Below are 11,336 nucleotides of genomic sequence, written 5' to 3'. Positions count from 1 at the left end.
CCGGCAATCACCTGCCAAAGTGATGCATTTGAGGCTAGACAGCTGAACGGTCCGACTTGTTGCTAACCAAAGTTTGTGGATTGGGTTCCGGTTTTCCAGATGCCGGAAACTAGCGGGCCTCTGAAATCCTAGGTTCGTATCGCCCTCGGATAGAGTTTTGTCTGATAATTACTTCCAAACTTCAAGTTCTATGTTTCAATGATGCTTAACCATCCGGATTCTTTCTTGAGTTTTAAATTTGGAATTCAAGTACTGTTTCCGGGAGGAACAGGGACAAAGGAAAAAAAATGCTAACTTCCGGGAAAGGGGAGTGGCTAGAGAATCTCTTTTCCACGATGACGGAGGTGGAGGAGGTGATCTTGGGGAAGACACTGCCGCACCGTGAGTGACCTCGATGTCTGCGACCCTCAGTCCTGGGCCACAGCGTTTTCTAGTCAACGCATTCCCCCACATTCCTTTTTCTCCTGAGCCAGGGATCCTGCTCCGGTGCCCTAAGAGCCTAGACTTCCTTCCAACCTTTCAACGGCCCCAGTAGAACCTTGCTAACCCCTCGGACTCCTGGGGCATAGCTAACCCTGTACATCATCTTGACTCTGTCCCCAGCCCCACGCCTTCGTGGGCCGCTCCTTTACTGCCTTCCCATCTCCCTGCAGCCCCAGAGCCACGCCTGGGCCAGGATTCAGGATGGAGCCCTTCTGGAGAAGACTTTGCTCAGGGCCTCGAAGCCTTCCCGCTGGGTACGAGCCCTGCCATACTTGCTCTAAGGAGCCTCCCCCAGGGCTTGGCCGTGGGCCCCTCACGATCCAGGAAACAGCACTTGGGGGTCTGGTGTGTCGGAGCAGCCCTGCAGCATGGACTGCATTGGGGACCTCTGGAAGAGGAGGCCGTCTTGGAGAAGGGCGAAGGAGTGAAGACACCGCACGAAGAGGTATTGAGGAATAGGACATCTGTCTGAAAGTTTGTGGGAGGTTCCCACATTTCCGGACAGCTCTTCCGGTTCGTTAGAAGCACAATATTTTCAAATTGCCCCTTCATTGCAGCACTGTCTTGTTCTACCTAAGCAGCAGTAACTAAAGCAGATGCAAAAAGTTGTGAGAAACTGGATTCCTACGGTGTTGCCGGTGGCAAAGGTTAGAAGCTAAGGTTACCAGGATCAGACTCAAGCCTTGTCAACTAGTTAGCTAAATTACACATCTAATATTCCTCACCTGTAAAAGAAAGTCGTGCCTGTTACCAAGATCCTTTGGAAGACCAGGGGAAACTATGCAAAGTACACCCATGCTTTTTAAGCACTAGTAAGAAATGTTTAAACATATTGGTGCTCTTGCAGAATTTTCTGTTTGGTACTTTGCTAGAAGGCCGTGCTGCTTGGAGTTTTCCCCACCTTTAAGGAGGGAGGTGAGTGGACTCTCTGGTCTTCACTAACTGAAGATTTAAAACAGCACCATACTGTGGAAGCACACCAGAAGCTGCTGCCTGCCTAAGAGTTTCATCTTATTAAAAAAAAAAAAAAAGGGAAGGCGGGAGGAGTGGCTCATGCCTTTAATCCTAGCACTAGGGAGGCAGAGGCAGGAAGATCTCGAGACCTGCCTGGTCTACAGAGTGAGTTCCGGGACAACCCTGTCTCAAAAACAAACAAACAAACAAAACCCAAGCGTGTTAGCTTAGCTTTGCCCCAGAAAGGTTTTGCCCAGATTTGATTTGGTTTGGTTTTGCTCTTTGCCCCTTGATGCTCACAGGCACAGGAAAGGGGATCTCATTGTTTTATTCCAGGACTTCTCCTTAGCCCCGTGTGGAGCCATATGTACGTGGAAGCAAAGTTCAGCTTGGACCAGGTAAGTGATACAAGTGCGCAGACTCACTTGGGATGGGACCAGAAGCCAATCCTAATTGCCTTCCCAGGGGTCTTTTCCAAAGTGTGTTGCAAAAGTATGGCGGAGGGGTCAGAGGAGGCCGTGTGAAGAGTTTTGGTTGAGCCAACTCTTGTTCTGTTTTGCAGTTTGGTGCAGCAAGGTCAGCTGCAGAGTGATGGAAATGTGTCCTTGGTTCGGATCAGCGAGCGGCTTCACCTGCAGGTGTACCAGATTATATTGCCAGGCTTTGAGTTGCTACTGTACCCACAGTCTCCCCAAAGGAGTCTAAGTGTCCTGCATCCCAAGCTAGAAGAAGAAGAAGTAGCTGTGGCAGAAGAGGAGTCTGCTACACAGGAAGAAGTAGCCACCCCACAAGAGGATTCAGCAGAGCCTTACACAGGTATGCACCAAATAACACTAGTTAGAGGTCATAGGGCTGTTTATAAGACTGGCCTTCTGGTCGACCCGAGACCCTGTCTCATAGCAAACAAACAAGGACCTGGGAACTGTCTCTGTTAGCAAAGTGCTGCACAAGCCTGAGGTCCGGACTTTGGAGTCCCAGCACTCACATAAAAGCTGACTGTGCTGCTGGGTGCTCCGCACACAGATGCTGACCCACACAGATCTGTGAACCCAGCTCTTAGGCAGAATCAGATGGTTCGTTGGAGCTCAATGGCGACAACCAGGTTCAGTGAGAGAGACATCGTTTAAGAAGACACCTGACGCCGGGCGGTGGTGGCGCATGCCTGTAATCCCAGCACTCTGGGAGGCAGAGGCAGGCAGATTTCTGAGTTCAAGGCCAGCCTGGTCTACAGAGTTGAGTTCCAGGACAGCCAGGGCTACACAGAGAAACCCTGTCTCGAAAAAACCAAAAATCAAAAAAAAAAAAAAGAAGAAGAAGAAGACACCTGACATTGTTATCTACACACAAAACCCATAAACTGAAAATATAAATGCCCACTCCCAGACTGTTACAAAGCAGTGTGTGATAAGAAAGGCAGTTTACCTGGGCCGTGCCTTAATCCCAGCATTCAAGAAAATAAAAATAAAATTAAAAAATGGATTTCATTAGGGCGTTTTTGTTTGTTTTGTTGCTTTTTCAATACAGACTTTCTCTACATAGCCTTGGCTGTCCTGGAACTCACTTTGTAGACCAGGCTGGTCTCAACTCAGAGATCTGCCTGCCTCTGCCTCCCAGTGCTGGGACATTATTTCATGTACAAGGGTCATTTGCTTAAAGTATTTGTGTACCACATTGTGCAGTGCCTGAAAAGTCCAGAAGAGGGCACTGAATCCTTTTGGAACCAGAGTTACAAGTGTTTTTTTTTTTCTTTTTTTCCGCCTCCATGTGGGTGATGGGAATTAAACCTTAGTTCCTGGAAGAGCCCTCCAGCCCCACCCCGCCCTCATTCTCCCCGGTCCTGGTCCCCTTCGTCCTGCAGACAGTTCCCTTCTGCTCTGTCTTATCTCTGGAATCAGGGCAGGGTTTTCCATTTTACAGATGAGCTCAGGCTAGGATAGATGAGGGTCCAATCCCATATGTGTTTCCAGTGGAGAACAAGAATGCCATTCTCTGGAGTGGCCTCACTCTAGGGATTGACCAGGTGACCACCCTGACGTGCTTCCCCAGAGGTATTTAACATTGGATGGGAAGGATGCATGTGTTTGTTTTCCTACTGGAGAACAGCAAGCGTGATTTGCCAGTGATACCATCTGCTTGGCTAACCCCGGTCCCCCATCTCTTTCTTTATAGATCGTGGTCACAAGTTATCCCACAGTATCCAAGGAGACAGTATGCTACTCTCTGAATCTGTGGCCCAAAGCATAGAGCAACCTTTCAAGGATATCATAGATAAACAGTGCCTACCACAGACACCGCCCGAACCTCAGGGCAGCTCGGCTGCCCAGAAAAGCCCAGAGAGCAGTGAAGCCGGTGTATTCCCTCCCGAGGATGCTCAGGTACAAACCTGCCCAGCCAAGAAGTTAGATGTCCCCAGCAGTCAATGCCTGTCTACGGCAAAGATCTCGGAGCCCAGAGCCCAGCTCCCTGACCTGCCTGTACTCTGCAGTCCTCTGGACCCTGCAGGAAGCTCCTCAGAGCAGGGCCGGCGGCACCGGTGTGAGGAGTGTGGCAAGGCGTTCCTTCAGCTCTGCCATCTTAAGAAGCACGCGTTTGTGCACACAGACCACAAGCCCTTCCTGTGCACCGAGTGCGGCAAAAGCTATAGCTCTGAGGAGAGCTTCAAAGCTCACATGCTGGCCCACCGTGGTGAGCGGCCCTTCCCTTGCTCTCAGTGTGACAAGGCTTACGGTACCCGTAGAGACCTCAGGGAGCATCAGGTGGTCCATTCAGGTGCCCGGCCCTTTGTGTGTGAGCAGTGTGGCAAAACCTTTGCCCGCCGACCTTCCCTGCGGCTACACCGAAAGACCCACCAGATCTCGGATGCCCCTTCAGCGTGCCCATGCCCAGTGTGTGGACGGCTCCTGGCCACTCAGGGTTCCCTGCGGAACCATATGAGGCTCCACACTGGAGAGAAACCCTACCTGTGCCCACACTGTGGTCGAGCATTCCGCCAGCGGGGCAACCTCCAAGGACACCTGCGGCTGCACACAGGGGAGCGCCCCTACCAGTGCCCACACTGTGCCAGTGCTTTCCCCCAGCTGCCTGAACTGCGGCGGCATCTCATCTCCCACACTGGAGAGGCCTACCTGTGCCCTGTGTGTGGGAAGGCCCTGAGAGACCCACATACGCTCCGTGCTCATGAGCGCCTACACTCAGGGGAGAGACCCTTTTGCTGCTCCCAGTGTGGCCGAGCTTACACACTGGCCACCAAGTTACGCCGCCACCTCAAGTCCCACATGACAGACAAACCGTACCGATGTCCCATCTGTGACATGGGCTATGCTCTCCCTCAAAGTCTTAAGCGACACCAGCTCAGTCACCAGCGTGGGGGTCCATCCAGCCCTTCTCTGCCTCCAGCTGCCTCTGAGCCCACTGTGGTGCTCCTACAGCGAGAGCCAGAACTGCTGGACACTTGTAACCGACGGGAAGTGCCCCTGGGTGCAGGGATTGTGGAGGTCACCATCTCTGAAAGCCAGGAGCAGCCAGCCCCCAGCCCCAGCCTGGTGCTGATCCACAAGGCCGTGGGCTTCAGCGGCTGGGCCCAGGTAGTAGAGGTAGAAACAGGCACCTGACACCGTCTTCACCCCTCCAAGAGCTCCCTGTATAGACTGTAATAGCAGATCACGTGTCGCCCATTCCCTTTGGGTCTCTGAGAGGTGTAGGAGCCCAGCTGACTGGCTTGTTAGGGTTGGATAGACTCAGCTGTCAATCCACACATCACACGCCCTCTGAAGTGCTGCTGCTTTCACATCTGTAGGTCTTGAAAGCTAAAGGAAGCCAGGCGGTGGTGGCGCACACCTGTGATCCCAGCACTCTGGGAGGCAGAGGCCGGTAGATTTCTGAATTCAAGGCCAGCCTGGTCTACAGAGTGAGTTCCAGGACAGCCAAGGCTACACAGAGAAACCCTGTCTCGAAAAAAACCAAATCCAAAAACCACACACACACAAAAAGAAAACTAAAGGAGATAGTGTGGGGAGATGGGTGGGGTGGGATTTGTGTGCTCCATAAACATGGCCACAGGGAAGCTATGAGGGGTTAACACAATTTGCATGTGCACTCTGTGAGCCTGGACGATGTAAGATGTTGGGGATGAACCCACAGGCTCACGGTGACACACCCTTGGAGTCCCAGCACTCAAGCAGGCAGAAGGAGTGCTTCAAGTCTAAGCCAGCATGGACTCTGTAAGGGGACCTGTCTCAGGGAGGGAGGGAGAAGAGGTAACAGCCTTTACAAAGCTTGTGATTCACTGAGCTGTGGGGATGGGTAGGCTGGGTGTGTTAGCTCACACTGGAATCCCTGCCTTAGAAACATGTTGACCTGCCTGGCCACCCTTAGGAAAAAGGAAAACCAGCGGCTCTGAGTACAGAGGGACATGTAAGTTGTTACATGATAGTGTGCTGTGATCTGCCATGGGCCTCCCCAGGGCTGACAACAGGAGCATACTTTGACCCAGGCTTTGAGTGAACGTGCAGGTGTTGGAGTACTATTGCTTTTTTAACCGATTAGGCAGTGTAAAGCACTTGAACTCCTCTGCCATGGCCTCTAGGGCTGCCCCGGGGCTGCGTTTAAAGTCGGCCTGCTCCGCCCAGGCTGAAGGAGGCTCCCCAGCGCTGGCGCTGCCCCATCTTGGTTTGCCTGTTCTTGGTGGGTGAATGGATGTTCAAGAGGTGAGAAGCAGGAATGCAGGTGTAATTCTAAAGAGGTGGGCAGGAGACAGACGCCTTAGTGGAGTGGAGGGCACACTGAGTAACAGTGGGCAGGGAGAGGTAGGTGCTGGGCGGAGTAAAGAAAAATCAGCATGGCCACCTGTAAAAGAAAGGACTTTCTTGGATGGTGGTTTCCTAAGTTAAACTAACAACGTCATGCTGGTTTTTGTTTTTTAGTAGATTCAGTCCTGGGGATCTATTATACAGAGAACGGGCTCTCCTGCCTGAGACATTCCCAGGCTAGCAGATGGAAGCTGACATCCCTTCTACTTCTTCCATACACAGAAGACCTTTAATAAGGCTGAGTGAGGTCAGAACATACTTCGGATGGCCTGGGGTTTGGGAGCGTGTTCTGCCACTTATGGCCGAATAGAGACCGGAGTTAAAGAGTGTCATCTAAGAGGAGGAGATGAGGCCTAGAAACGGTCAGGGTCACGAGGACAGTCAATAGCAGAGTGCGGACTGAACAGAGGCTTCTGATACCTGGCTTCATGTTCTCAGTTCACGTGAATGCCAATGTCCGTTCTTGGAAAGACTGATCGCTGGTCTTGGTTTTGATTTGTGACAGCGTGTCAGTGTGTATCTGTTGCCTGGAACTCACTGCGAGTCCAGGCTAGCCTTGAGTGTATACGGATCTCTTGCCTTAGCCCCACACCAGGTGTTGAGGTATAAGCCACACACCTACCAAGCGATTCTTAATAATTTGGTGTCTACTAAAATGGAGTTCTTGCCATAGGACCAATCCTGTGGAAGCATTGCTGGACACCTTATAGATTTCATACCTGTAGGGCTATGGAACTCCAAATTAAAAAGTGTAGGTTGGAGCTAGATATTGTGGCTTGCACCTATAACCCCAGCACCTGGTAGGCTGAGGCAGGAGAATCAAGAGTTTAAAATGAATTAGTATTGTGTATATGTATGATGTGTGTCAACGTGTGTGTGCCAGGGTACATGTGGACAACCTTGTGGAATCAGTTCTGTCTTTACACCTTTATGTGGGTCTGGGGATCAAAGTTAGGTTGACACAGTCACCTTGATAAAGAATCTCAATGGGGGATTGTCTAGAGAAGGCTGGTTTGTGGGCATGTTGAAGGAGAGGTTATCTCGACTGTGTTGAGGTTGAAAGGTGGGTGGCCCGATTGCCTAGATCGGATCCTGAACTGTGTCAGAGCAGATAAAGCGAACTGAAGACAAGTGCGAATTAGCCCGCTGCTGTTGCCCGATGATGCCATGTGGCCTCAAGCTCCTGAGGGGTGCCTCAGGGATTGGACTCTAACATGGAACTAGGAGGTAAATAAACCCTTTCTCTCCGAAATTACTTTTGTCAGGGTGCTTTATCGCAGCAACAGAAAGGGAGCTTGCATGCGGCAAGCGCCTTTGCCTGCTGGGCCTCCTAACTGACCCTTTATTATTTCATTTCTCAGCAGGGTCTCACTATGCAACTAGGGCTGAAAGACACCTACCTCTGCCTCCTAATAACAGGAATTCCTCCATACCCAACTTAGAAGCTTTTTTACCTCTTCACTAACCAGCACCACCAAAGGGGGGGTTGGAGAGGGAAAGGAAAATGATAGGCACAGTGTCATCAGTTAGCAGGGAATGTAAGTTAAGACATCAACACTCATCCATTAAAATGCTTCCTATAAAACTAAAGCTGGTAAGAATATAAACAGCTGGAACCCTCAAACTTGCTTAGAGTGCAAACTACTACAAGCACTTGGAACACATATCCCCTGTAGGTTCCTAGGTAAATCCTATGTCTGCTTTATGCCCAGAGAGTCCCATTCGCTGGGCATTTACCCAACGGGACTAAGTGCTGAATTACGCAAAAACATGTATTCAAGAATATTCCAAGGGGACCATTGAGGGGCACAGAGGTGAGAGCTTGCCGTGTAAGCTTCAGGAGGTGAGTTTGCTCCCCAGAAGCCACAGTGGGAGGAGAGAGTTGAGTCTCAAAGTTATCCTCTGACCTTCATAAACACTCTATGATATATGCCCCTGTCTTTTCTATACTTCATACACACACATACATAAATCAATAAAATTACAAAAAATTAACTTCATAGCATCCCAAAACTCTATGTTCATTCAAATACTCATTGACAGATGAATTAAAAAAATAAAGCTACGTGAGGTGGCACACATGACTGTCTTGGGTTCAAGGTCAGCAACAGCAAGATTCTGTCTCTAGAGCCACCAGGACGTCTTCAGACAGGACGGTTAAGCAATGTGTGATATCCACGCAAAGAGCGGAACGTGGCACAGAGCAGCTCTGGGAGACGCCAGGGGTGGTGGATCCGTGAGACCGTATGTGAGCCCAAGGAGACAGAGCAGATGCTGTTGGTTATGCCTCTGGAGTTCAAAGACAGACAAAGCTGCTCTGTGTCAGGGTGGTGGTTGTCATGGGCGTGGCTGCAAGCTGACAGGAAGGAGCTTTTGGGGACTGGTTTGGATAGGGGTGTTTGTGAAACGTGGAGTTAAATGACTATGATTTGCAAACACAAGCTTGGCTCCCGTGGTGACACACATTTAGGGCAGGTTAGACCAGATTCAGAATAGGTGAAGGCAGGTTTGTTAGGAGGCAGCTCTCAGGTGGGGTCCCCGATCTCACAGGTGGAGGTCGGTGAAGTCACATCTGGGCCAAAGCAAGGGGGTTTTATAGAGTTTAATCGAGGAATGATGATGTGCTAACTAGGAGCTGGATGGTGTCCACAAATGGTCAAAACCAGAGTCCATGGGCAGCTGATCTGGAGTTGTCTCTGTGCCAGCCAGGTTGGGAAAGGAGGACAGACAGATGGCGTTTTCCAGCTGTACAGGGTCAGTTAAGAAAGGTTCCAGCCTAACAAATATATGCAAGTTAAGCCTTATTTTTTAAAAATATTTATCATATTATATGTAAGTAAGTACACTGTAGCTGTCTTCCGACACCAGAAGAAGGAGTCAGATCTCTTTACGGATGGTTGTGAGCCACCATATGGGTGCTGGGATTTGAACTCATGACCTTCGGAAGAGCAGTCAGTGCTCTTACCTGCTGAGCCATTTCTCCAGCCTCCAAGTTAAGCCTTATTTTAAGAAGCCTATGTCATATGAAACTATTATATACATTATCTGTTGATGAGAAAGGCCATCAGCATGTACAGGCACCTGTTGTTTACCCTGACCTCCCACGTTCAGTTCCTGAGACTCATGGAGAGACCTGAGCACCACACGTGCACAGCGGCAGATGTGCACGTTCACAAATCAATACATACAACTGGCTTTCCTGAAAAGAGGTGCGTGATTGTTTTGTTTGTTTGACAGGGTCTCTCTGTGTAGTCCTGACTACACCCAGCTGCACGTGGTTTTTTTTTTTGAAAGGTATTTTTTTAGCCAAGCAGTGATGGCGCATGCCTTTAATCCCAGTACTCAAGAGGCATGAACAGGTGGATCTCTTGAGTTTTTGGCCAACCTGATCTACAGAGTTAGTTCCAAGACAACCAGGACTACACAGAGCAACCCTGTTTTTTTTTGTTTTGTTTTGCTTTGTTTTGTTTTTTATAATGGGGGGGGGGCTAGAGAGATGGCTCAGCAGTTAAGAGCATTGACTGCTCTTCCAGAGGTCCTGAGTTCAATTCCCAGCAACCACTTGATGGCTCACAACCATCTGTAATGAGATCTGATGCCCTCTTCTGGTGTGTCTGATGACAGTTACATAGAATAAATAAATAAATCTTTTATAAAAAATTGTTTTAAAAAAATTGAGATGGCTCAGTGGTTAGGAGCACTTCCCGCTCTCGCAGAGGATCCAGATTTGACTTCTAGCACCCACACTGGGTGGCTCATAACCGCCTGAGCTCCAACTCCACGGGATCTGGCCTCTGGCTGTCTCCGGCGCCAGCACTCACATATATTAACCATCCACAGACATATACACATAATTAAAAAAATAAAAAAACTATCCGTGATATGTTTTATATGTATACTATGAAAAACACATAGGAAGTGGGACACTCAGGAATTGCTGACTGTGGGAGCCCCAGTCCCCTGCCCTCTGTCCACCCTCTCCCTAGACTATACATAACCCCAAACAGACAGCCCTGGTAAGGCAGAGCATGAGTCCCTGCTTCCCGGGTGTGGGCGTACCTGCTCTTTGTCCCTCTGTTCTGTTTAGACCCAGGACTAATATTTACCTTGTAAACAGGAAATGGGGGAGGGTGAGAAGCAAGGCTAGGGCTGTCTGTCGTGTACAACTAGGAGCCTTCAGAGGCTGGTACAGTGCGGACGGGTTGGGAGGGAAGGAGCTGTGTCAGGGAGACAGGAGACTTTAGACAGAGCCCTGCTGGGGCAGGAGACTGAAGAAGACCACAGGCCCTGGGCTTGGCCCCTCCCACACAGCCTCTATTCAGAGCACCGGGAGAGGAGAAGAAAGAGGAGCCACCTCCTGGCTGAGTGTCTCATAGAACAGTGGGAGAGCTTTTGCCTGGCCACACCCATCTCTATTCCTCTGTACGCACGTCTGGTATTCAATAGGCACTGTGTTTTGTGTCTTCTACATTGGTAAACTCTTAGTTCTCAACACAAAATATTACGCCCCTCAACACAAAATGTTACGCCCACGGCACAATGAGAAAACTACCGTGTGGGGATGCGGAGAGGTTTGCACCATCTCTGTCCCGTGGCCTCCGGAAGGCCTGATTGATTCACGTTTACCCACATAATAAATGGAAGGGGTTGGATGATGGTCTTCTCTACAGGATTTTTCTCCCCAAGAATATCATCCACCCCTGGTTCCAGGAGAACCTGTCCTCTTGAATTTTCGGGGGTGGACATTTGTCCCCAAGGCCCTGATCTGCTGACCTCTCCCTTGCCACTGATTTCTTCACATTGGTTCAATATTAACCCAGAGAGAGTCAGGACAATCCCTCAGATCCCAGGAGCTGACACACTATGTCGCACGTCCGCGGCCTGGGCCTACCTGGCTGCCTGGCTCTGGCTGCCCTGGTTAGCCTGGTACACAGCCAGCATGGTAAGGGGCACTTGGAGGCCTCGGGCAGGACAGAGAATGTGCAAAAGGCCTGAGGGATGGGGTTTCCTGCCTAAGGACAGAGAACACAGGGACAGTCCCCAGGAAGGAGTCATGTGTGTGGTGCAGGGAGGAGGGCATGGCTTCTGTCT

The 11,336-nt window shown here is 50.2% G+C and overlaps 1 protein-coding gene across 3 annotated transcripts; it reads left to right on the top strand.

The window, feature by feature from the left end:
• Positions 1-23: 23 nt before the first annotated feature.
• Positions 24-7,497, top strand: Znf408 (zinc finger protein 408). Of its 3 annotated transcripts, none has more exons than XM_052182962.1 (6): positions 24-132; positions 654-928; positions 1,331-1,398; positions 1,774-1,835; positions 2,000-2,253; positions 3,607-7,497. In XM_052182962.1, the coding sequence occupies exons 2-6, from the start codon at positions 685-687 to the stop codon at positions 5,046-5,048; spliced, it is 2,070 nt and encodes a 689-aa protein (XP_052038922.1). In that variant the 5' UTR covers positions 24-132; positions 654-684; the 3' UTR covers positions 5,049-7,497. The 3 variants fall into 3 exon arrangements, with proteins under 3 accessions (XP_052038922.1, XP_052038921.1, XP_052038920.1); XM_052182961.1 differs by having other exon boundaries at positions 24-381; XM_052182960.1 differs by having other exon boundaries at positions 24-928.
• The last annotated feature ends 3,839 nt before the right edge of the window (positions 7,498-11,336 follow it).

Source organism: Apodemus sylvaticus, chromosome 5, assembly GCF_947179515.1.
Source record: "Apodemus sylvaticus chromosome 5, mApoSyl1.1, whole genome shotgun sequence".
In the NCBI taxonomy this organism is placed as follows: domain Eukaryota; kingdom Metazoa; phylum Chordata; class Mammalia; order Rodentia; family Muridae; genus Apodemus; species Apodemus sylvaticus.
Note: the sequence above shows the minus strand (reverse complement) of the source record. Positions and strands in the feature narration are given on the sequence as shown.

What these genes read in the sequence shown, in the direction of transcription:
- Znf408 (XM_052182962.1), top strand. Translation starts at nt 685, where the DNA reads ATGGAGCCCTTCTGGAGAAGACTTTGCTCAGGGCCTCGAAGCCTTCCC. An exon ending in TGAAGACACCGCACGAAGAG is followed by an intron (nt 929 to 1,330) that starts GTATTGAGGAAT and finishes GTGCTCTTGCAG; the next exon opens with AATTTTCTGTTTGGTACTTT. An exon ending in CAAAGTTCAGCTTGGACCAG is followed by an intron (nt 1,836 to 1,999) that starts GTAAGTGATACA and finishes TCTGTTTTGCAG; the next exon opens with TTTGGTGCAGCAAGGTCAGC.